This window comes from Dunckerocampus dactyliophorus, chromosome 3 (genome assembly GCF_027744805.1).
Source record: "Dunckerocampus dactyliophorus isolate RoL2022-P2 chromosome 3, RoL_Ddac_1.1, whole genome shotgun sequence".
Lineage (NCBI taxonomy): Eukaryota > Metazoa > Chordata > Actinopteri > Syngnathiformes > Syngnathidae > Dunckerocampus > Dunckerocampus dactyliophorus.
The window spans coordinates 16,103,969-16,130,952 of NC_072821.1; the positions used below are offsets into that span (position 1 = coordinate 16,103,969).

The 26,984-nt window shown below is 40.7% G+C and overlaps 1 protein-coding gene across 2 annotated transcripts; it reads right to left on the reverse strand.

Moving 5' to 3' along the window:
* Positions 1-111: 111 nt before the first annotated feature.
* slc12a1 (solute carrier family 12 member 1) lies at positions 112-26,984 on the reverse strand. Of its 2 annotated transcripts, none has more exons than XM_054770757.1 (26): positions 15,312-25,506; positions 14,307-14,447; positions 14,005-14,080; positions 13,117-13,212; positions 12,880-13,019; positions 12,642-12,752; positions 12,438-12,549; positions 12,202-12,329; positions 12,025-12,109; positions 11,727-11,884; positions 11,531-11,638; positions 11,283-11,406; positions 10,613-10,714; positions 10,106-10,261; positions 9,925-10,024; positions 9,577-9,688; positions 9,340-9,480; positions 8,508-8,614; positions 8,313-8,395; positions 6,178-6,303; positions 5,592-5,720; positions 3,224-3,335; positions 2,962-3,048; positions 2,751-2,886; positions 1,447-1,514; positions 112-1,365 (listed from the first exon to the last, which is right to left on the reverse strand). In XM_054770757.1, the coding sequence occupies exons 1-26, from the start codon at positions 15,561-15,563 to the stop codon at positions 1,230-1,232; spliced, it is 3,126 nt and encodes a 1,041-aa protein (XP_054626732.1). In that variant the 5' UTR covers positions 15,564-25,506; the 3' UTR covers positions 112-1,229. The 2 variants fall into 2 exon arrangements, with proteins under 2 accessions (XP_054626732.1, XP_054626731.1); XM_054770756.1 differs by lacking the exon at positions 15,312-25,506 and adding an exon at positions 26,619-26,984 and having other exon boundaries at positions 114-1,365.

The window sequence follows — 26,984 nt, forward strand, 5'->3', positions numbered from 1 at the left end:
TTTTAAGTATGCTACAGTAGGGGGTACATGGCTTCAAGTCAAATGTCTGAAGAGGTACGTGACTGTAAAAAGTCTTGGCACCTCCGGTCTAAACAACACGACATTCTTCACCATTATAAATATTGAGTATTATTCCAAGGATTTCATTGTTAAAAGCATAATTACGAAATTATAATTTGAATGAAGCAGGTTTCCAGCCTAATGTAACTGCATGTGTTGTAGCCAAAACGTATTGCTAAAAAATTTCAAGGAAAACATGTACTACTGCCCCTCATGTGTAGTAAATCTATACTACCAAGATTAACTGCAGTAATAAAATTTGTCAATACACTTCACTATACTGTATTGTGCACCATATATTATCCACCAATTATATTTCCAGAGAATGACAGACAAAAGCACTAACAGCTTATTTCTTTTTATTCTTAAATCATGTTCTTAAAATCACAGTTATACTTAAATAGAAATACATTACAGTAAAAGTGTGATTACAAATGTAATCATTTATTTACATGATTTTCATCAAACAATTTTTTTTTTTATTCGAGCAAAACTTTAAATACATCTAAACTAACTACGCCACAGGTAAACAAGATAGTATTTTACAGTTTGTCAATATTAAGGAGTGTTGAAACAAAAATAAGGTTCTTATTACCACAGTCCAGTGACTAAATATCATACTCTTAAATTACTTTTTTAAATTGAAAAAAATATAGATGAATGAGTTCAATTTCCAACTATAAACATTTATTTCATAGCAGAAGACAGTGAGTGCAACTATTGAAATCATTCGTCTTTGTACAGATTAAACAAAGTGATCTGACTTTTGTTGAAAGATGTGCACATCTTATGCATTTAAAACAATCCATAAGTTATTGAGTGTATGTCACAAAGACAAATGTATTTGTCTTTACTTTAATGAGACTTCCTCCTCGCAGATTAGTAACCATACGGTGTGAGTTTGCTCGTGACTGCAACATCAGCATTTTGTCCACCAAATCTGCCACACAGTTTCTGGAAGCAGCACCAGAACAAATGATGAAATAATAGCAGATTTTCAACATACCTTGTACAGTATGTGTCAGCCATTGACTACTTGTATTATATTTTGGGCATATTAAAAATACTAGATTGTGGTCTGTATGATGGAATAATGAGACCCAAAGCTCTGCTGGAACAGTCACATTTCCTTTCTAACCAGATACCAAACAGATGAGTCTACAGTGTTCTCAGGAGTAGAAGGTGAGGACACTCTTGTGGTTGCCTCTGATGAGCAGAACAGGGGGGAGGTCCTTGGTCAGAATATCCAACCAGGCCATGTAGAGGAAGTCAGAGATGGTTTCTTTCCGTGCAATCGGCATGCTCCTGCATAGAGGTTCAAAGACTGACCGTCAGACTCTTAACATAGAGCTTAGTTCGTTACAGTGCTAAGATGGCTGGACTTACACCACAATTAGGTTGGCTGTTTTGGAGTTTTCCTGAAGCAGCTCATTCAGTCGTATCTGGAGGTTAGTCTGTAAAGTACAAATCAGTTTTGTTGTTAATGACTTCAAATCAGTCTTGCTAATTAATACATATTCAGCGGCAGCTATGGAAAATTCCCCATGACAATATATGGACATGGGGATACAATCTTGTGAACGAAGTGGACATTTGTAAATTACATGTTAGTATAGAACTGGGGACATAGAACTGTAGCACAATATTAGTTAAAACAGACAGATTTGAGCAAATACAGTTGAATTTCAAGCCTGCACTAAGCATCCCCAGTTCCTTAAACACACTGCTTCTAAAATCCAACCTACAAAACTACTCAAGCCCCACTAATGCATAAGGAATACGTCTCTTATATTTTACATTATTTTTGCTTAGTCCATAATCCATCCAATTTCTATGCCGCTTATCCTCACTTGGGTCGCGGGCATGCTGGAGCTTATGTCAGCTGACTTCGGGCGAGAGGTGGGGTACACCCTGGACTGGTTGCCAGCCAATCGCAGGGCACATATAGACAAACAACCATTCACACTCACATTCATACCTATGGACAATTTAGTCGCCAGTTAACCGAACATGTATGTTTTTGGAATGTGGGAAGAAACCGGAATCCCCGTAGAAAACAAAAAAATTACTTGAATTCTAATTATATATTTATCATTAATTCGGAAATTCATATGGAAAGTGACCTACTTTCTGAATACGTCCAAAATTCCCCAACCTTAAAGGCGCTGTCTGTCATGGTTGGGTCCTGCAATGGGGGCGCTAGTGTTCAAACATACTTTATCCCGTCTTCTTCGTGTTTGTCACGGCATGACATGGTGATTTGTTGGTGATGACAACAAACAAACTGTCACGCAGGCTGGGTGTGACATTGTTCTTATATTTTTGGAGTGAAAAAAAAAATCTAATTTTGGGGCCAAAGAGGGATAGCACCTTTAACTTCCCAATGTGGAAATTTTCAGTTCCATTTCAACCCTAAAGGGGGCAGTATCCTACCAGAAGGCACTGTTTTTCTTGCTGATTTTTAGTTTAAATTTAATACAACTAAGTCAATCTGTTGTGTTTTTGTGTGATTTAGTTTACCAAGGCAACTTGCTGTTGCCTTGGTATCTGTGCTGCACAGTGGCACTGTGTTGGCAGTCCCTAGTTTGTTATTCGATCATCCTAGGGGGCGTAACTGGTATGGTATACAATATGCCAATTTTGTCAGTGGGGCACATGGTCAGCTTATGAGTGCATGTCTGTTCAAATACCTTCTCCTCATATGTGTCCAACTCTTCATCAGTAATCTTCCAGGGCTGTTCTTTCCTTATTGCTGCAACCTGAGCAGTTTCTTTAGCCCTCTCATGCAGACGGAAAGGTTCGATCATGTCCTCTAGCTTCTTCAAGCTGAGAGCAAGAAAATAAGAACGCGAGGCACAAAGTAAAGATATTGGTGTGAGGTGATGTAATGGCATCATTCACCTGTCGTTACGAGGTTTAACATGGATGTCATCAATGACGATGATGTCAGTGCATTTAATTCGGAACTTCTGCAGCAGCAGCTTCATCCTGGAAGACAAGAAAAGCCACACTGATTAACTTCCATATAAAAGTTTATTCACCGCCCAGTAACGTCTCCTCTAATTTCACGCCCTTGCCCACTGCACACTCCATTGGCAGTTAATCAGACTCCCACCCCGTTGGGATATAATTGATCGTGAAACAATTAGCAGTTTCCCCTCACTCTTCTTTATCCAGATCACTGCGGCCCGGCTGCCCTGCAATGAAGATCCTCAATTTACAATCTTTCCACTTCTTCCTGGTAGTTAGGATATATGGGAGCAGCAGAGTGAGACCTGGGAGGAAGACATAAATAACACTAATTATTATCGTAAATATGAACCACTTGCATTTATTGTATATATTATTTATAATTACTTGTGCGTTGCTACTGATTATACATGTTGTCCATAAACCTTGGTGCATAGAAGGAACTGTATGAGGACTGCCCCAATACACAGTATTGCAATCCCTGACATCATGCAAATATGCCACCTGGTGGCTATGAGCAGTATAGGAATCAACTCAGATTGGGTGCTTTCGTAAATTTGTGCAAATCCCATGACATGCTGCATCATTTGTATTTCTGTTGAAAATTTTGACCCTCCAAAAAGTGCCATATTTTTTAAAATAAAAGTTCTATAAGTAAAGGATTTATTTTTTATAGTTTTTGCAGTATTTGTTGAGATATGACCATGGTGTGTCCTAATACGAAGAGAAGAAAACAAGAAAAACGATGTAACGGGTAAATGCTTGACTATGTCATCACTAGTATAACTCGATTCCTTATTCTTATGTCTTGATACAGTACAAGTGTCGCCAATTCAACATGAAGATGAAGTGTTCTATCAAATTAACAATTATATTAGAAATCATGCTGAATAGTCTAACAAATACAATATCAGACATTTGCACGATGCTGAATACAACATTCTGTTTGATATAGTGGAAGCAATCCGAAGTAGTCAGGCTTCTGCTGCTTGTTTTTAGCCAGTGGTGTGTCAAGTCTGGACTAAACACTATCAGAAGCACTGACTTATATTTACAACTTCAATTCTAGTATTTCAAACAGTCTATTATCTTCATTTCGTAGCGTGTCTCTTTTCTGCGCTGCTTCCAGTACGTGTACAGTCGTCCCTCAATATTCCGGTTCAATTATCACTCCTATCGCGGTTTTTCAAAAATTAATTAATTAATAAATGATCGTTGTTTTGTAGTTGACTATGGCGCATTATTAGTCCAAAAATACTGAAAGACAAAGGTATATGTGGCATTCTGGCCACTAGGAGTCAGTAATATTCCATTATTGAGACATGACATGAGATTATCGTCACACTGCTTTGAGTCAGCCATGGCATGTCCGCCATAATAGAGTGAAAAGAAGTTCTCCTCACATTCCGTGTGGAAGGGGTAGGTTTATGGCTTCTTTGCCCTTCTTCCCCACTTGGTTTTAAACCCTTTTCTAGTTTAGAATACAGTAAATAAATTGGAGGCTAACTACTTAGCTCACCAGCTTGCTAATGGTTAAAGCCATGGCTGTCTCTTGTCTCCCTGCAGTGATCCCGTTGCCTGCACATTACAGTTGAACAGTGTGGTGTAATAATAGGACTGAAAAATTGACTGTAGGTGTGTTATTTAATGTCATAGGGTTCTAATAATGGTAGAGATTGTATTTTGAAAGGCATAAACAGGTTTTCTATACTCTAACTAGGAAAAATGTCCATTTATTAATATTGAATCTTACTTTGCGGAAATTCACGAATTACCAATTAACCGCAATAAACAAGGGGTGACTATATGTGTATGTTTGATTTTTTTTCTTCCAATCAGATATCAGCTTCCTTGTGTTACCATGTCAATGTAATCTACCCAGGGCCTTCAGACTCACAAGTGCTGGCCCACATCAATTAAACATTATACTGTAAGCAATGAGTCTGTTTTTTTTAATCAGATTTCAGATTCGCTTCACCGGGCCAGCCAGCTGGCCTACAGTAACATCAGCATATTTCCGTACTCTGATTAGCTGATCAGCGTAAAACTGTTCAACAAGTCACATTACACCCGCAATGCCTGGCTGAGAAGGAGAAATTGACTTCGCCGGTGAGTAGATGTATTTTATTTAAAAGTTTTATGATTTTGTCATGTTATTAGATACTGTAAATGTTGATTCTGAAGTGCTCCAGACGATGTTGTAGTATAGAGGTTTGGAGTTGACTGAAGCCTTTATCACTGAGCCGTTCCATTTACGTTCGTTAAATTTAGCTGAGCGCCAAATTTACAAGCGCCGTTGATCAGCGGTGGAAGTTACTAGTTACCAGTGCTCAAAGTTACTAATGCTCGAAGTCACTAGCAGAAATGAAATGAAAAATGAAAGAAGAGACGATGTATTCGATGATAAGTGGTAAGGCTTGCTATAATAATGACGGTATTGTAGCAACCAGGCAGTTATCCAGAGTGTTATTTTTTGTCAGTGCGCCCGCCACTAGTTTTAGCTCTATATCCCCGTACACAGGAATGCAGAAAACAGACAACAGCACACAGGCATCACCCACCTCCATCATCAAAGAGCCACCACACATCAATGGTTCCTTTAGGCTGCTTGGTCTTAAACTGAGCACTGGCCTCCAGCAGTTTTTCATTCATCATGGCGACCTGTGGTGGTGCTGGGCCGCACACAGACACTGAAAGCGAGACAACAGATTGGAGAGATGAGAACTCGATGAGATTCGGGATTGTAAATAGTTGAGCAAATGCAGAGACGGACTGTGCATCAACAGGAAGAGACATCCTTCAGGTCTGATGTTCCACAGGCAGGATGCTAATCAGATACAAACAGCCACTTGTCATCTTGGCAAGATGCAGCTCTGTTTGTGTGTGTGTGCGTGCGTGTGTGTGTGTGTGCATGCTGTAGAGATGCTGGAACAAAAGGAACCTTCTTATTGGATTACTCCCCCAGACAAATCTTTCGTTCACTTATATCCTAATGGGAGTCTGGAGAAGTTTCCAAAAAAGGACCAAAGTCATTGCTTCCATTTGGCAAATGGTCTTCAAATCACCAAGACAGTAGATTTAAAGTAGTATTTTTAAGGATTTATCTCCTGATGCAACCTTTACAAATAGACTGCATTCAAACATTACCTCGGGTAGTGAGCACTTGCTGAGAGGATTTTCTGGACTTCCTGAACAATCCTTTAGCTTTGCCTCCATTTGGCATAAACTCATTCTCCAGTTCCCGCTGCTCCTTTGCTGATTTTAGCATTTCCTCTGAAAAAAACAATCACATCTACATGTTAGCACGATGATGTGCTTATTGTGTATATACGCCACACAATATTGTGAGCATCATGATCCAATATAGGAGCTGTTTGAAAGACAGAGATAGGAATGCTCAGGTATGATATAGCAACCTGTTTATTATTGTCGCCACTACCTGACAGTGAGGTGTACAAAAGCACTGCATCACAGTGAGAGTTGTCTAATATTTTGCCTCTCTTATAAAGCTAGATAAGGTAACCAAAATGTTTGGAACGCCTCCCAGAATGATGCAGTGCATCACTGCAAATGCAGAATAATGCACAGGCTAAATGTGTACATTCTTATTCTCGTGAAGTCATATTTTTCGAAAAGCTCTTGTATTCTTGAGTCCTGTGAGACTCCACACATTTATTTGTCATGTACTTAGCTGTAAAAGTACACAGTAGACATCCAGTCGTTACTGGAATGACACCAGGCAAGTATTGTGGAGTATGTAGCCGCAGCTTTGAGAAACGCCCTCTCTGACCTGCTAGCCTGACGACCAGGCTAAAGGCTACACCGTGACTCTGAGTCCGAGTCTGTTCATCGGTCATCTGAGATTATCATTCATTAGTCATGAGTGCCTCCGCATTTTGTACTTTACATGTGTTATTAGGTATGTGAGACATATATTGACCTGGATTGTGTCACGAGTGAACAATGGCAACTGAAGAACGAAGAGAAGGGTTCTGATAATTACAACACACGTTTTCAAAATCGAAGAAGAACGCCCACGTCAAGCTAGCAGGACGGTTTGGAGGGGGGAGCGAACCATGTGTCAAAAATAGACATTACTTTGCCATTCGCTGGTGGTCCTGGAAAGTAACCCCCGTCAAAATCTTCTGTACTATAGTAGAGTATGGTAATCTATAACATAGTCCATAGCATTAGTTATAGAAGTATAGTATAGTATAGTGCCAGTAAAATGTGCCATGTGAGTTGTATTCCAGTGGAACCTCGGTTAGCGTCCGCACCGCTTAGCGGGTTTTGTGGTTAACGAAAACTTATGCCACAATTTTGCCTGGGTTTGTGTGCATTCTCTGGTTAGTGTCTGGCACGTGTCGTGTCGTGTTATTAATACGCTGTGCGACTCCATCTGTATTCTTAATGTATGGTTGTTGTTTTTTTTTTATTAGAAAACATCCTTCCTTGTCAGCATCTTATTAGCTAGCAAACAAAATGGCAACCGGAGCCGTGTCACCTGAATATGATGTCATTAGCAGTTGACTCTAAAAATGTTAACACAGAACAAAGTTTTATAATTCTAGTTTTACATGCTTAAAACAATTGTAAATCCATACAAATTATGACTGGAGGAGATAAATGAACATTTAAAGTTATTTCATGCACTTCATTAAAGAAGTGACACAATGTGGCAGCAAGACACCAAACGGACACCGTTTTCCTGTTTTGTCATGAGTTATTTCCTGAATTCAAGAGTGTTTCTCACCTTCATGATCAAAATAACTTTATGGAATCCATTTTGGGTTACAGTATTGAAGTGAGGAACACTATTTAATTCAAGAAACAACTCATGCAAAGCAGCAAGGTGGTGGTTGTTGATCTCGCGGCCACATCATGTCTTTGGGGACAGTCGTCAAGAATCACGTCTTCAGTGAAGGTAAAAGTAACCTTAAATGTTCATTTATCCTTTTCATTCATCATTTATATTTATTTCGATGCATTTTGAATTGTTTTCTGCATGTCAAACTGTATAATTGTAAAACTATAAAGACATGGTTTGTGTAAACATTTTTGGCTTTTTGGAATGGTGTAATTGGATTTACATTACAGTATTTCTTATGGAAGAAATTGAATTGGTTAGCGTCCGTTTTAGTTAGAGTCAGACCTTCTGGAACGAATTAGTGACGCTAACCAAGGTTCCACTCTATGTTTGGCATTGACCGTTGCTATTTTGTTATTTTATTTTACTTTTGACATACGTTTGAAAAGAAAAAAAATATTAGACACACACTGACCTTCTGCCTCGACAATATGCGAAACATCAAGTCCTTGGCTCATCCTGAAAATCAGTGTTCCATATTCAAAGTCAAAGGCATCACTATGAGAAAGAGAAACAGACTTCAAGTCAATGCAAGTACAGTATCCCAAATTTGCATTGAACAACTGCAGTGCGTGTTGGATGTGCGAGTACATTAATGTTAATGACTTACTGCAGCACTCCCACATAACTCTGGACTGCTTCTGCACCTGAAGTCTTCCAGTTTCTCTTGAAGCCTACCATCAGTGTGTTGGGTTTCATACGGCCAAGACCAGAGGCCTACAAGCACAAGCATAAAAACAGTTAGTCTACTGTGTAGTCAACATTACCATTTTCTTCTTTGGCATATTACACTTGGCCTTGCGAAAGGTATGTACCGAAAAGCCAAAGACAATTTTCAAAAAAATGATGGCTGACAGACGAGGCAGCAAGTGAGATCAGATTTTTGTTTTGGCTTTTGGACCATGTTTTTGTTGAAAAGTTCAAGGTCTGAAAAAACTTTAAATGACATCTCAAGATTGTAATTTCAAGTATGAAATCATGTCAAACAGCTATAAAGACAACTTTGTCTTGGATAGGGAGGAACGAAAAAGAAAGAAAAAGATTCCCAGTATCCCAAAATTGTTGTGTTGTTTTACTAACACAAGCTCTTGTGTCTGCAGGGCCTCATCCGGCGCAATGTTAATCAATTATAGCCTTTGAGCTGCCTCACTGTTTGAAGTCAATAATCCTGACAATGAAACAAGGTCTTATCTCGACTGTGATAGTGGAAGCCATAATACTGTTTTCCTGCTTCTCATTAACTCTATCCTCGTCCAGCCACATCATTAAGATGGCTTGTGGAGCACAGCAATAGATACTGACTGGGACAACATTGGTCAATAAAAAACAGTTACTACTATGTGTTCCTTTGTCTCTTTTCGTCCAGTTATGCATTCACGGAATAGCTTTTTTCTGGGTCAGTTGGTTCCTTTTTTTTATTCTTGTCCCGTGATAATACTGACCTGCAGCAGGGTCTCGACACCTTTCCTATAGCTCTCACAGACCACGGCGGTGTAGAATGCCTTACGTTTGGTCTTCCTCAGCCAGTGCTGGTTCTTCTCCATGCCAGCGTTCATCTCTGGCAGGGCCTCTGATCTTGGCCCCTGTTCAGATAAAGAACTGTAATCTCGTCTGAAGTCTACACTGATAATGTGCAGGTTATTGTACTTTCCAACCATAAAATTCAAATTTGACTTTACCACAAACACTTCACAGGTGAGGCAGAGTCCGTAGTTCTTAGAAAAGGAGTTAGCCAGGTCTAGCAGAGCTGGTCTGGTCCGAGCAGCCCCTGTCAGTGCTAGGATCTGAGGTCTAAAGGATGAAATGAAGGGATGAAACTGGTGAGAGCCTTGACAAGATTTGGCCAATGACAGCAGGGAGATGATTTGAGATGTGACACAGGATGAAACAATCATAATTACTGGGATATTTTTGATGTCATAACACCAGAATTTCTTAAACATATGCAGGTATTAGATATACCGTGTCCACTAAATGTAAACCTGCAGTGTAAATGCATGCTTTTGTGAAGCAGTGCAAACCTTTACCTAAAGTTCTTGACATGATCTTCTACTCCAGATAGAGACAGAGCATTGCTGACCGCACTGACGAACGTCACCGCCTGAGTGGATGAACCCCAGTTCACGTCTGGGGAGGACATAAGAGGTGAGCCCCAAAATACCGGTCAAAGGATAAAAACAGGGGCCACCGTCCACACAAAGAGCTCACCTGGCTTCTTGACGGTGACATAAATGTAGAGAAGGATTTCCAGGCCGTAAGTGATCAGGGCAGCCCACCAGTTGATGACAAACATGACAGCACAGCACAGCAAAGCCCCCAGCAGGGACAGCCACATGTTGTAGTATTTGTAAGCTGGTCGCCAACCTGGTGTAACATGACAGGGCAAGGTTGGCAGTTAGGTCAAACTGAAATGAATAAGTAGCCATTCATTCATTAATAAGCACCAGCCAGCCACAACATTAGGTAGAGCATTAGGTAGAGTCCCATATAAGATTCAGCCTTTACAAATGAAGATAATGATTGACTCATTTGTGCACATCACATGTGATGATCACAGTAAATATAGTTTTCTTGTATTGCATTCCATTGTGACTTAATCCTTGAATTTACTTTGTCTGCCGATTGATGATGAGGTCAACTTTATGTTACCGAAATTTTTTTCTTGCCTAATAAAGGCACTGTGTCAACATTAGTTTTAATTTTGAGGCTTCTCACCTGGAGACTTTGCGTAGGACGCATGGAAGCAGGAGAAATTGATGAGTGCGTAGGATGCCAGGAAGAAATTGGAAATGATGGGAGCGATGAGGTTGAGATCACCTACAAACACAAAACAATACATATAGTAAATAATAACCTGCATAAAACAACACTTCATTATGCTCAAACAAGTTAAGTGTTACTATTTTATGGAGGTGTCCCGATCTGATATCGATATTGGTCCAATATCAGTAAAAATCGGATGACAACGGCCGGCATCACACATCTCTGATATTATTGTACAATTATTATATTATTATACCATTCCAGAGTCCATGCCAGCACTTCTATTCAGTATGGGAGCCCAGGTGATCACAACAACGGCGTATGCTCGCGTGTTTAGCAGGGAGCAGGAGTTTTTCTCATATCTACTGTTGCTAACTGTTGTTCTCTGTTTGAGTAATATCATTCAATCAAACCTCAAACATTTCACGCTACTACACAAGTAATAAAAGTATGTATGAGTCATGATGATATGATGATCAATATTAGTATCAGGTGATATTCAAGGCTGTAATATCGGAATCATATCGCAAGTGAAAAAGTTGTATTGGGACATGAATGTAAGACTACGGTATATTCTAAGAACACCACATTGGAGGCTAAACATGATGACAGTTCAACAGACCAATGAGAATGAAGGCCACAGAGATGACGAAGGTGAGGATGTAGCCACGGATGGGCTCGTTGTTCTTGCCATATCCTTTGGCAAAGAAGTGGAGGGCCTTGTAGATGTTGTCCTTGCACAGCGCCTGAGGCAACACACAGGCCACACATTGAGTCAAGGGCATGTACAGTAATCATTTTTGAAAATATATTTTGAAGTGCCTCTAGGTGTACAGTTACGTATTTGGGAAATGACTTGGACTGACTGACCTGGAAGACTTTGGGAGCACTGACAAGAGAAGCCAGGGCAGATGAGAGTGTGGCTGAAAAAGTCCCAGCTATGATGAGAGGACCAAAGCCCGACACCATCGTCATCACCTGACGCGCACATTGGCAAAGTTAAGCTTCTCAGAACATGTAGAATCCTCACAGACGTGGCGGGTTACATTCAGTATCAGCTGTTTACCTGAAAGTTGTTCATTGAGCCAAAGCTGCATGTTTGTTCTGCGCAGGAAGAAAAGTTATAGCCGAGCTCACAGGCTGCCACTGCTGAGCCGACACATGGCACTTCAGACGTGATCAGGTCAGTTAGGTTTCCAGTTGCGTCACGTACCACGCTTGCAGCTGACCAATTACAGAGAAGAAATTGTTATGTTTGCACCTTCAAAGCACTGAGTTTGTGATTCCCATTGTGCCCCAGTGTGTGTACTGGATATGTTAAATTACAGTACTTCGACGTGCTTCCTTTCATAGATTGTACTTACAGACACACAGAGCCACACCCAGGTAGGTGACACCAGTGATCAAAATAGCCCATAAAGTGCCCTTAGGAATGGCTCCTTGAGGATCCTAAAAAGTAACACAAATCCAATTTGTATTGTATTGCAGTCACACGATAACTCTGAAAGTCCCATTTGTTTGTGTGGAAAAAGCTACTGTACCTTCAAGTCACCAGAAATGTTGGCTCCTGCCAGGATCCCAGTAGCAGCAGGGAAAAATATGGAAAACACTGAAAAAAATGTCTCTTCATTTCTGAAATCGGGCGGAAAATTCTCTAAAAAGATAGTTGCTGTGAAAACAGGGGAAAAAATTGCTGCAGTGGAGTGTTCGGAATTAAACTGATGTGTGCTTATCTTGCGAATGTATTAGTGTGGAGAAGTCACACTTATATTCTTACAGTCATAATTAAATATGCCCTTGGATTTCTTGTCAGCCGTTGGAGGAATGAAGGTGCCCACAAATACATTCACAATAGCTGCCAACAGGATGATGAGTAGCACTATCTGTGCCTGCGAGTGGTAATGAGAATTGAATTTACTGTATTAAAATTCCCTCAATATGCTTGAGGGTTTGTGAATAAAGTGCTCACAGTAACACTGACCTTAGCCTCCCATTCCATTCCAGCAACGGATATGCCCAAAAGCAGCACTACTGTGATGCAACCAATGATTCTAATGTCATTTAATTGATCCACCATGAGGGCATCGTAATCCTGGGAAAGACACACAAGGACTGTCAGCAATAGGGATGCATTTCTATACCTTTAAAGGGTAATTATATACGTTTTGTGAGTAAATAGTCAAATATTGGTGCATTGACCATCAGCTCATTTTGCTCACCTTGAGCAAATCTACCACTGTCTCAGCAAATCCCACCACATACATGGCTACAGCCACTGCATTCGCAAATGCAAAGATCAGACCGATCGAACCGCCAAACTCTGGTCCCAAGCTGCGAGATATTAGGTAGTAGGCCCCTCCTGAAAATTGCACATTTATCATGGTAAAGGTTAATTCATTTCAATGTCTCTTATTAATTGGTGTCTTACGGTGTGGTTTGAAAGTGTATCAACTTACCCCCCCTGACCACACCATTAGTGCAAATGGCCGACATGGAAAGACCAGTAATGGTTGTCACCACACAACTGAGCGCAATAACCACAGTTCCCAAACCTGGAACGTGCACAAGTCAATATTTTTCAATTGACCACATATTCAGCAGGCATATTTTGGTCAGTCATTAAGCAGTTTGTATGTGGAATGAAAGCCTCCTTTGCTTCAATGCTCGCCTTTGCACACAGTGAGAGCAAAAAAATCAAAATTTCAAACAAAGGAAATGCAATGCCAATTTGTAGAATTCTGTAGGCAATGTCGAACCTAATCACCAGTATATGAAGGAGTTATTTTCTTTGCTCAATATCACTTGTCTGTCACGTGTCCATAGTACAAGAGAATAGTCTATCAGATGTCTGGATTGGACATATTGCATCTCAGTGAATGTCGATACGTTGATTTTCCCTGAATTTTGAGGAGTGTTTGTTGCAGTACACTTCTCATAGTCAGACGAGTTGTCTAGCCCGCAGAAAACTTTCTGGCGCAAAGATTAAAAAAAGACACTTAAAAAAATGATTTTGTACAACTTCATTGAATTCATTTGATATAAAAGCATATCAAATATGTAAATAAGGGCTATTATTTTATAATATACAGTTAGAAATGCCACAGTTTTAGCATGTTTATGCTTATGTTTATTTTCCCTGCTTGGGTTTGAGGGAACACGAGACGGATCTGTTCGACATGCTGAATATGTAAAGAGATGGTTTCTGTTGTGATGCTATATAAGAAAAATTGACTTGATTCTCCCAATTATTAATAAAACCATACCTTCTACTTTTACTCTGCAATAAATATGAAATAAAAAGACAGGCTGAACTGGACTAATTGTGTGCAAGAATGCTGACTCACCCCAGCCGGCCTGTCCAAATACCCAGGACAGGCGGATGAACAGCATGACACCCCAAATGTTCAGCATGCATCTCACCTGTGAATGACAAATGAAGTTATCATTGAGGGCCATGATTTATTATTGTCAAATGATGGACAAGGATAATAAACAAGGAGCGTGTTAGTCTATTATAGATGTGGTTAACTGGTCCGAAACCTGCTGTGTTATGGAGACACACAGCGCCTTTTCTCGCCGGGTCAGAGCAAAGTGACCTCCGCTTCTGTAAATCAAAGGGAGCCTGTCATGAGACAAAATAACTTACCAGGACTCCCCTTATCCAGCCAAACTTTACTACTCCTTTGTTGCTGTCAAGGGCAACAGCCGACTCCACATCGTCAGAGCGGGTGCCGTCGCTCCCCTCGCCATCATCCTCCACAGTGTCTGGCACAGAGATGGCTCCATTCTGTTTGTAAAGGTAACGGAAAGAGTAAATTGCATTTTTACCTTAAAAGGGTTCACTTAGAAGTAGCATTTGCATTTTTTTATCTGGATGAGGATTGATAAATCATTTGTCAATCCATTATGCTGCTCTGTCTGCCCTTGAGAACTCAAGAGAAAAAAGGCAAACTTAATTTTAACGTTCTATGAAAATAAATACAGACCGTTAAAGACTCCCTGACATCTTACTTAGTCTGACCTCACTGATGCATTTTACTTTGAAGCTGTCGTACTGGCTATGTCCGCTTCTTGCTGCTAAATTGCCCAAATGTGTAATGTGAATGTTGAACAGTTCAAAGCCGCATGTCCAGGTCATTCATCATTCCAGGGTTTATTTACAAACTGTTTATTCAATTTTGCTGATGAATGATTTTCTACGTACGGTTCCACTATATTCCATTTTGAAATCTGACCGATAACAGACATGCTTTCAAAAAGTCCAGAAAGATGAACTATAGTCTATAAACTATTCCAGCCTGTACCATTCCGTTGACCTATGTATTTTGCAACACAAGGTGTTATAAAGGGCTAATAAAAAAAAACAATAAAGTTCTTTTGTGTCAAATACATGCAGGAATAACGTTGAGTGTTTTATTTTCACATCTCTGGAGATAATACGTGAACTGTGGACACTGAATGTAATTGTAACAGCAACTGTAAACCTCCTGAACACCTGTTTTAGCAATAAATCACATGAAGTGACAACAAAGTATGCCAAGGTGAGATGAGGGGCAAATATTTGTAACAGGAAAAGGTCAACCACAAAGATAGATATAGATCCAGGCTGGTAGATCATACAAGTTGAAGCAATTCTTTATGTCAGGTTGGCACTCACCTTTTGAAAGACATCATGTAGCTCCTGCAGTGATGGCCGCACAGCCCGGTGACCACTCACACTGCCCGCATTACGATAGAAGTCGATGTTGGGCACGCGGTCCAAAGTGTCGTGACCGAAAGCGCTGACCACCGAGGGCCGCACGGTCCTGTGATCTCCGTTGTCCTCATAGACTGGAGGCTCATCCAAAGTTGAATCATAAGCAGGGTTAACATGCTCCCCTCCATTGGACTTCATCTTCTCCATCAGGAATGCTGAAGGAGCTTCTCGAGTTTAAAGAGTCAAGGATAAAACACCTGTGTTGATCTGATGTCTTCAGGCATCCGAAAAAGTTTTTGAAGAACCGAGCACTCCAACAACTGGCTTATCGACATACACTATATACGCAATAGTTGAAGTTCTTTGCAGAGCTTTTTCTTGCGTACAGACTCGAATCGCCTGCGATAACTCACCTTTATACCCTGTATCTCAGGGTCATACACGAGCTTCTTCAGCCATTGGCTAACTCTCAGGATCAACCCTCAGAAAACCGAACGAGGGGTGTCAAATATGTCCTTGCTCCATCCGAGGGCCACACAAAGGCATTGCTTAACGATTAACCAAGTCATAAACGCCAAATGAGAGATAAAGAAACTCATTGCCTGAGCTCTGGAGAATTGATCACTAATATTATTGTCTGAAGTGCAGAGTAACAGCACATGTTGTTCACCGGTGGCACTTTATGGAGCTATGGGTAGTTTCCTTTGACCAAAGTGTCCTTTGGATGAATCAGTGGGACATATCCACATGGAAGTTCACAGTGAGGAAGCTCGCATGACTAAGCAGCATAAGTGCCTACTGACGCCTTCATGATATAGATCTGCACCATAACGGGCTGACATGAGGTAAACGTCACTTCAACACTGAGTTTGGTAAAGCTATACAATGGATGAAGCGAATGCTATTTGTCACGGTACGCTCTGCAGGAAAGTCTTGGAAGGGAAATTGGTGGATTGACTTGAAGTGAAGAAATGGCCATAAAATGAAAGTTAATGTGAGACCATGAATTACAAGAACATGCCCGAGGCACTTCTCTACAGCCACATGACTCCTGAACTACCTTTAGAAGACTTTTAACAGGTAAACTTCCTTATTACTGACAAACACTGTGATTTATGCACACGGTGAAAGGCAGGCTAATGACTCCAAATCTGACCTTGGGGTTGCTTTGCATTGCTGAGAAAAGTACTCCAGCACGTGTTTTATGTACAGATTGAAAGGAAGCAATCCCTTGATCGCTTATCAGAGTCAGAACATCGTGGCTGTAGAATGTACCAGTTGTCTTTAGGAATTGTACCAAGTGAGTCATGCTGAGGTGAGAAAATCTTCCACGATGGCACACAGGCCTTTACGTCTTATCTTAGTGTCGGGGCAGAAGGAAACACATCAATTTGTAATAACATGATAACTTGAGTGGTCATTGTCAGACTTAATTCCTTGATTGTTCAAAAAACAAACGCTGCAGTTTGTTTATTTGGAGATATCTGGTCCTTGCTGCTGTCTTTGGTCTGGACATAAACATCCTTCATATTGGCACCACTACTCGACTTTTGTCTGACTTAATTTACAATCTGCAACTCACCTCAAAGAACTGTACAGCCCATTCTGTCCTTAGCAGTGGGTGCAGGCATTCCAAATTCTATGGACAGCAAGAAAGCAGGTGGGAAATCTTCATTATATTGTCCAACGGGCTCAGGAGACAGTGCACTGCAGCATTTTCTAAGAAGTGTCTCTCCTTACTGCAATGCAATACGAACAAGTACAAGGTGTACACTGCACCAAACAAATACCCAATTCTTCATGTTACATGGCTGAATGAAACATGATGATTATATGTATTTTAGTTGTGATTCTGTGCCTGTGTTTTTATTTTTTATTTTGTTTTAGTTGTTTTTATTCTATCTTATCCAATCTTACCCTGTTCTCACATGCTATTAACCTGTTTTTACTCTTGTGAAGCACCTTGGGCACCATTGGGATGTTGTACGGTGCGATACAAATAAGCTTTGATATGATTTGATTTGTAGTGAGTAAAATGACCCTTTAAGTGCGGCCCATTCATTTACTTTACTCTATATAATGTTACCTTCTCATCCACCCACTGAGGGTCGTGGGCGAGCTGGAGCTTATCCGAGCTGACTTCAAGCAAGAGGCGGGTTACATCCAGGACTGGTCGCCAATCAATGACAGTGCACATATAGACAAGCAAGCATTGACACTCACATTCACACCTAGTCTACAATTAAGCTAACATGCCTGTTTTGGGGATGTGGGAAGAAGCTGGAGTCCCTGGATCTAACCTGGATCTCCTGACTATGAGGCAGATGTGCTAACCACTATGCCACTGTGCTGCCAACTGATGACGTCCATCCATCCATTTTCTGCGGGCATATGCTGGACACTATCCCAGCTGACATTGGGCAAGAGACAGTCTGACTAGTTTAACTGAAAAATGATGATCTGCTGGGTAGCTGGGACCCGGATGGGTACCGAAAATAGTACTTTTATTGGCACCGAGCACGGACTCACATAAAATCAAAAAGTACCATGTTTCGATACCTAAACGGCAATCTCCATGGAGTATTGGAGTCGCTCCTAACAACATTCAAGTCAAGCTGAAGTCAAGTCAAGCTGAAATAAGAAGCTGAAACCTACCTGTTTCATAAATGTCAGTATGTTCTCTGAGAAATTACTGAAAATCATAGGTGTGTATTTGGTCAGTAATAAGTATGCAAAAGCAAAAAGTAGATTGCATAAAAAAAAATATGTGAGAAAGAACATTCACAACCAACATCTTTAGTAAAACTTTATTTAGTAAAGTCAGACTGGAATGTTGATATACAACAATTTAGATGTAATCAATGTGTAATCCAGCAATTAAAAATAATTCACCACTTAGCAGAAAGTTTGTATCATATCATATATCGAGTGAGCAATCTACCATAATGTGGATAATAATCTGTTCTATGCCTCTGATGAGCACCATAGCCACAAGAACCAAAGCAGACGTCATTTAAACACACATTAAAACAGTACTGACAACACAAAAGAGCTGCAGAAAGTTATATTATCTCTTAGACCGACAGCTTTTACAAGGATGGCGTCACATCTAATAGCAAGAAGCTTCATCTTCTTCCCCACACAAAGCCGTTCAATGACCACAATCGCCCTCGAGCTTTCTTGAAAAAGAAATGCACTGGGAACAAAGATACAGGAAATGTACTTCACAGCAAAGAAGTTTGCTTCACTGTCATTTGCAGTTTGCCGTTCACCTCAATTGATTAAATATGATACCTTTATTTATTTTTACTCCATCCTCTTTTTAAACTATTAATCCTCCATGGACCCCAATCACAAAATGTTTCCAGAGCGCAAAGGAAAGAAATAGGAGTAAGTACAAGTAGATCGTATTGTAGTTAAGGGTTTTCATGTTGAAGAAATTTTGTGAAACAAATGCGATGTTACCATACATACAGTTGGAGGTTGTTTTGATACATTTGTTAAAGATTATACAGCATATCGAGAGACAAATATCTTAAATTGAAAATGATTTAAATTAAACCTTTAGGTTTCCTTAATGGGATAGTCTTTGAATTTTTTTGAAGTGAAGTTGTATGACATGCCCATCAGCAGTGTCCAATGAGCAGAGTTCTGCTCAGTTTTTGCTGTTGAAGAGAGCAGTTCCAGGTAGCTGGTGGGGGTCACAAAAGGAAAGTGTTTTGACTCTCAAAACAACATGCATTCAAAATAGTAATACATTTGCATCACTAACACGTTTTCCACGAAAACGTCAGACCTCAGAGAGCTGTCACCTGTCAACTGTTGCACACCTTTCCACCACCTGGTTCATCTTTTTTACATGCTCGGGTGATGACCGCTGCGATGCGAGAGAGCTAAGGTGAGCGCTAGAGTGGTACATATATTGTCGCAAAAGAAAATATCTAAAAAATGGTGCGGACTTGCATAGCCAGGCTGTAACAACAAGACGGAAACATGGCTGCCAATAATAATACAGTAATATGGAAGTGGCAGCGTGCAAGGCATTATTGGAAGTGCACATTAAGTGCTTTAGGCACACGTTGCAATTCAACCTACCGCGGTGTTCACGGCATCAGCGAGTGATGTGTGGCGTTTTTTTCCATCGGAGTTAAACAGCTGCTTGCTGCTCGTGGATGTCCAAGCAGAGGCTGTAGTAATTCTACATCTGATCAACTTTACTTAAAGATTTGTCAAATCAACCCACGTGGATGTTCGGACATGTCTGCACCCTTAATCAGCGAGCGGTTCTATTTACACGCATTGCATTTCATAACACACCACATATATAGAAGAGATCCGTGTTGACAATTTAGCAACATGGTTGCTATACTTTGCGAGTAAATGTGCGTATATAAGTGTTTCTTACGTCAAGCCATCAACAAAGGTGAAGAATCTGCTGAGCGGGCAAGCAGGTGTGAGCTTGAGCTATCTAACGCCGTGCAATGCACGTCTGAAAGCTGTAAAAAGAGGAAATAACGCCAAGGTCCAAACATTTTGTTGTTAATCTAATGGAAAAAGTTATCTGAGAAGTTATCTGTGCTGACACGTAAACGTTTGTTTGGCTATGAAAGCAATAGCTGCAATAGTCAATCCGGCCTCAGAGCTTGCAGCGAGGTGCACACAAGTTAATACATGATTGTAAATTGTTACTGGAAGTACAACAGGCAAGCATTGTGGCTTATGCAGACATGGAAACGGCTTCTCTAGCGCTAGCCTGACGACCAGGTTGACTCCAATTCCATCTCTTCATCGATCATCTTACATTATCATCCATTAGTGTGAGTACCAATACATTTTATACTTAAGATGAATGGGCGTATCAAGCACTCGCATTTTTTTTGCCATTCGCCGGTGGTCCTCTGCAAGATTCATCCATTATAAGTCATTTATTAAACATCATACTGTTATAATCATTAATAACACTTATTGATGTCACGGTAGATAATCATTGACCTATGCAGCTAAAGGTGCCCAGTTAGGCTTAGCTTCACTTTATGTTTCAGATATTTCTGACATTACCAATGCAGGACTTTGAGGAGGGGTAAAATAATCTCATCATCTTTGTCAATATTTGCAGGAGCTGCAGAATTCTCCATTCCACTGATAAACTTTTCCAGAATATCTTTTTCTGAGTTTAAAGCTGCAAGTCAGTCAGCCATTAAGTTTAAGCAACTTACCCTTTTTAATGGAGTACAGAAAACACGGGTATGGCGTGGAATTTGCTTTTGAAAATGGACAGAATTAAATATAATTACTGTAAAATCATGACTACTGATCTTATCACAACAAAAAAGCATGGAGCAGTCCGAAGACCACGAGTGATAAAATTTATGATTTATAATCAGTAAAAGCTAAGGTTCAGGATTTGTCTGACTACTAGCTACACTTTGTAACAGGTGTTCAGTGAACACAGAAATCTCTATGTAATGTGATTACAGTTGAGTCCTGCCCCCATCTCTGACCTTCAACTATTGATTATTCCCAGCAGTAACTCTTTGTTATCCAATGACGGCCTCAAGCACGCTCATGCAAATGATTACATCGACAAATTTAGACATGAAAAAAATACATTTTTGTGATTAAAGCCTTGTTTTACAGTCTCCCTCACATTCCCAAACTGTAGTTTACTGTCATGATCTGTGTTGTCGCTCCGCTGCCGCCCGTCTGCTTCTTGTTTTAGTGCATGCTGGCCTGCAGAGGTGAAGCTGTCGTTGAAGAAAACTCAAATTATCTGATCTACAAGTTATTTTAAAAAGTGCATAACTGACTAAACGAAAGGGAAGGAAACTAAACTGTAACGTTACTGTGGTTGCGAGTAATAACACACCGCAGGAAGCGTCCCGGCTGTTCTACTAACATTTGACCCACTAAATTAGACCATAAATCATGTACAATATGTTTCTTTCCTTATTATACGTGAGTGTACCATAAAGTCGATTTTGAAGTTGTACGTTTTTTCCCTGACAGCAATATGAGATAATATATACTGCTGCTTGTAAAAGTCCGCTTGCAAGGGGCCAAGGTGAGACGGTGACATTGTCCAAGACATCACAATGACAATGAAAATGATGACCCGTATAGTGACAGTGCAAGTAGTCTTGCTGTCGCTGTCTAGCCAAAAGAAAAAGACAGGCTCAAAACTTAATGCGCCAATAAATTCCAGTTTGCCAAGAAAAGAGCAATAATTCTCGTTATGAACGACTACTATTGTGTGTGTGTGTGTGTGTGTGTGTGTGTGTGTGGGTACATGGAGAAATAGAGAGAGAGAGCGATAAAGGACACATTTTAGGAAATCATATTGATTTAGAAGATTCAGGTTAGTAAGTCAAAAGGAAAGGGCCCATGTTTGATCCCACACCAAAAATAGATTTGAGATAAGATTGTCCCATAGTTGACAGAGATAATGGTACAGCATGGTTGCATTCCTGATGAATGATGTGTCAAAAGAGGTGTGCTTGATTGCCTTGAAGAGAAATGACTACACAGCAGGTACAGGGTTGCTGTTAACTATACCGGAATGATTTATTTTGGTTCATTTTAATGTCTGTTGATTCACATTTCACCTAACAAAAGAGATCTTTTGTCTGTTGTGTTTGACAGGCATTGCACTCTAATTCTCTCTACTTTCTACTCTAAGTCTACTGCAGCACAAACGTCACGTCTCAAGCTAACGGACTGTGTGGTCAAGACCAAAACTGCGATCACACAACGCTTCACCGACACATTGTTTCATTTTTTTGTGGATAAATGATTGATTGGATGTAATAATTCAAGCACTATGATACAGATTAGCAAAAGCATTGATGCCATCCATGGGAATGAATGCTGCACCCCCGGTATGCAGAGACAGGAGCAGCGTACAATTAAAAGTCCTTTATGTAGCACGGTCAGGCAGGTGCTCAAGGTAGTGCAGGATACAGGTAACAAAAAGCGACACAGGGAAAAGCTCTGTGGAAAAAAAACACAACGGGAAATCTTGGGAAGTAGCAACAGGTAAGGAAACAGTTAAGGTGAAAGCACAGGCGAGGAGAACCGAGGCAATGATCCAGCACCGTTCATGGAGCGACGCTGGGCTTATGAATCCAACTAACTGCAATTGCAACCAGCTGTGCACAATTCCACTGGGGTAAAGCGGCTGCATACTACACTCGGCAGGAAGTACACCGCACTAAATAAAAGCATGAGGAAGTCACCCTTCCTACACAAGACACGTTTCCACATCCTCCCAATTTGGCACTGGAGGTGTTGCCAGTCTCTGCCTGTCACTATGCCATACGTACCCCGAACGCAATCGGTGCCGCGCATGCGCAAGGACTAGGTCACATCCTCTTTTTTACAACAGCGCTTCTGCGACGTCACGTGCTGTGGTAGTTATTATTTTTTTAAATGTATGAACATAAATGGTCAATAACCATACTTCATATATGTAATATGTTGTGAGGTTATTTTATGAGTGACTCTTGTTAAAATACTTTGTTAGCATGCAGATGTTTCTATTGTCCTGGGACATCCACCAGGACTGAGCTACAGTACGTAAAAACATTCGCAATGCATGTAGCACAGACGTAAACATCATATCCGGGTGCATATCAATACATAAATAAATAGAATAAAACAAATAAAATGCAGCGATATTTCAATGTAAACAACAATAAGTGCAATGATGGATTAATCTCGAGGATCCAGATAGTTCTTTTTTTAAACGGAGAAAAACCATCCATTCACGTTTGAGTTTGTGTTTTATATTAGCTGCTCATTAGCTGCTCATTTGCAGAAAATGATCTCGCGAGACAAAATGTTTTTAATATGTTTTAATTTATGCTTTATTGAGTATATTCTCACAATATGTCTGCACACCTTGCATGACTGCATGAACCCTAATGGCCAACTCTAACTGTCTGCTCATGACCGTACTCTGATGAATTGTGCTGCATGGAATAATCAACATAATTTGAGTTAAAGTAAGTTAAAAGATGGAGTTTGCATTGTTCTAAATTTTGTCGCCAATATTTTCACTTTTACTGCATATGAATATCGTCTCCATATATTGGATATCGACCTCATTGACTAACTACGAAAAAACATCAGTCGATCTGTACTCTAAAGTCAGGCCCGGGGCCATTTGCGGCTCACAGCTCGTTTTTTATTGGCCCCCGGCATATTCTAAACATAAGCACGGCTGCACATCAGAACTATTAAAACATTTTTGTTCTGTCACCTGTAATGCAAATCTGTTTTTTCTTTCGATTTCACACACGACATATAGATTTAGCTAAGTCTGACCTAATCCATCAGTCAGTTTAATCAATTAAAAGTGGCCACTTGAGCCCAAAATGTTTGCCCATCACTGATGTATACTAGATACAATTTACATCAGTGATAAAGTGATAAAGGGACAAATAGAGGGACAAAAATGTAAAAATATACTCCCAGTTCTCAAACAGAGCTTTCAAGTCCATACTTTAAGTGAAGAAATTCCATTTATTTACATCATAGTCAAATGCCAACAAGAACAGGTCCGCAGAGCTGTCATCATGATATGTCAGGCACGCCCCCCCGATACACACACACACACACACACACACAAGTCTGCAAACACACAGCTCTGATGTTTCTAGATGAAGGCACATAAACCCATTGAAGGTCACAGTAAGGCAGATTCACAGCACTACGGGAAAATTGTAGAAATTTGCAAAGGAAAGCTCAAGACTTTGACCACTCTGCATTGTGACAGATGCTCTGTTTAGAAACGTCCTGTCTTCTGCTGTCTGAAGGGTGAGTGGAATGAAGGTGGCTGAGAAATATGTGAAGATGTTTACACACAGCGCTGCTAAATGTCCATTTTCCATGTGATCTTTTCCTATGCAGACATGGAAATCTAGCAGCATAAAAAGATAACGAGTCCTTGGAGTTTGTAATCCTTATTTTGTTCCTTTGGCTCCATTTGCCAACCTTTAGTCAGACATTTTTTTATCAGCTGTCATCCTGGACAAATGAAATGGATAGTAAACATGTGTTTCCTTAGCTCAGACTTAGAATTTTGGCAACAAACCATGAGCTATCATTCAGCAGCGACAGCAGCAGTACAAACTCTGAAGGATGTTTTTGCATCATTAAGAAACAATAATACAAATCACAGTTTGCTCAGTAGTCGTCCATTACAAGACTTCTAAACCCAAATACCAATCTGTACACAGCAGCAGTAGCAGCAGCAGCATGTCTTTGATTTGCCAACAGATTGGATTTGATTGGTCCACACAATCCACACTTGTTTCACACCAATACCCTGTATCCAGTCACATACATTCTTGTGCAGAATGGCTCAACGGGTCACTTCATTCGCCATTCGTAGTTCACTTTAGGAAACTTGTCCCTGAGTCTACGTTGGAATAATGCAGCTGTACTGCAAACTTCTCCCAACCACGTCCACTTCTCGCTGCGAGTATCATTCATCTACATTCAGCTTCCAGGCAAGGGTTAAAGGGAGCTTCAGCCATTTCCATGTCATTTGATGTGGAGGAGAATATGACACAGCATTTGCCTCAGACTGTCACTCCCACTACATGGAGAGACATGAGAAACCACTCTCGGCTGACTGAAGAGCACACACAAGGAGCAAAATACACATCTTCAGTGTGTTAGTTAGGTCTATCACAGACATCTTTAATGGAGTGTCAGGTGTAGGCTTGCAGAAAGTGGAAACTTTTCATGGGAATTAACAAGCATTCAAAGCAGTTTTGGTCAAAACCACCAGATTCTATGCAAACACATTTGAATCCTCACTGCACTATGCCTGTCTCTGTCCCATGCACACAGTTTACTGCAGGCCTATTAAAACCGCACCCCCTGCATGCACAGTGCATTCCACTATCACATGCACAGATAAACAGCAAAACCACTGCTTTGTGTAATGCCAGTAACAGGTTCATTACCTATTAAATCCCATGGAAAGTGTCCAACTTAGAATTTTAACAAAATCCCAATAAATGGTTGAAGTTTTGCAACTGTAATACAGGTACGCACAACTGTGACCTCTGTGTTTGTGTCTATGTCAGTGTTTCGATGCATATGAAAGCCTATAGTGATCTAGGTTTGTGAGGACATCTATGGATGTCTGTGCCCCTGTGTTAAGTCAGGGCATACTCAAATGTCCCTTTCTCCAGCCCTTCAATGCCGTCTGCCCAGTTGGAAGATGGCATGCTGCTGTAGGGGTCCAGTAGGATCCTGAAGCACCTCACTATCAGCAGTCCCAGGAAGACTAGTAACAGCCCCACGAAGGCAAACGCCGTCTTCTGTTCCAGAGTAAGAGAGTGCGCCATCATGTCGTTTCCGCTCATGGCAGCCAGGGAGTGGTTGTAGTGGACGCTACACATGGTAAATCAACATCTAGGTGCCTCATCTCTCCTTTGACTGGGTCAGACTCTTACAAGCTTGCATGTTACCTAGACAGAGATTATGTGATGGCTTCAGAATGTGACTCGTGCAGGAAAAGAACATTAAAGCAGCATCATTGTCTGAACAGGCAGAGAGAAAAAAATAAAGGTACGGATCGTTGAAATGTTAAACGTATAAATATTTAGGCACACGAGAGCAGACTATGACTCGTGAAGGGTTAACGTATCTATAAATAGCTTCTTTCAGTCATGCGCTGAGACAAACTTCTGTCTTTGGCTCTTAGCGCAATGTTGCAAAGATTGAGAAAAAGCAAACATTAAAAAGGAGACTAGATGAGGTCACAGTGATAGGAGGGTATCAGAGCCTAAAGGACAATCACATTGCTACCTTGGAATGACTGTGTGTCGCAGTGCTTATAGTTAAATATATGCAAAGCAATAAGAATGAACTGGATCAAGGCATGGTGCTATGTATGCTGGTTTCAAGCAAAATGGCTTTGGACCTGTTGCATGGGAGCAGATGTTTGCCAGACAGCATAATTCTATTAGATACAAAACAGTGAATGTTGAAATTGAATGCACAAAATTAGTGAAAGTCTGTCACATATTTTCTTCCCTCATCTTTTAAATAAGATAAGCAGCAGGTGGCTGGTGGGGTGGTATAGATGGTGGACTAAATTGTGAAAACAGACACAGCAGAGGTAAGTAAGCTGATGAGGAGGACACAAGTATGTATGGCAAGAAAGCGAGGATGGGGGTGAAAGAGAGAGACTGCACTTGCAGGTACTGTATAGGTGTGGATGACAGAGGAGAAAGGCAGGCGTCTCACCGTCATTATGGTGCCAATCTCACAGACCTGTTGCTACCACATCTTCTGCAGACCTCCTCCTTCTGAGACACCGCACAGATATGACACCTTCCAGTGCTAGCATGTTGAAGGCTCACCAAAACAAAAATCCAAAAAGGAAGAAGAGTAATAGAGATGCAGAGAAGGAGAGAGGCAGGGATCAAGTCGGAATGTGTCTCCTCTCAGGGATGCTGCTCCTCATCTTTGTGCTGCCTTACTTGCTGCCTCCTGCTCATTATCATTCTGTTTCTTTAGCGCTATCTCTCCTATAGCAACACACACACTCCTGCTGCATGGCAACCACTTGTTAGTCTCACTCAGCTGCTCTGCTGCCTCCCTCATTCACAA

Bases quoted from the DNA above. Each gene is read 5' to 3' on its own strand.
- slc12a1 (XM_054770757.1), bottom strand. From the start codon at position 15,563: ATGGAGAAGATGAAGTCCAATGGAGGGGAGCATGTTAACCCTGCTTAT. The intron at 10,262-10,612 runs GTGAGAAGCCTC...ATGTTACACCAG, and splicing joins GTCCTACGCAAAGTCTCCAG to GTTGGCGACCAGCTTACAAA. The intron at 10,025-10,105 runs GTGAGCTCTTTG...TGTCCTCCCCAG, and splicing joins TGTCACCGTCAAGAAGCCAG to ACGTGAACTGGGGTTCATCC.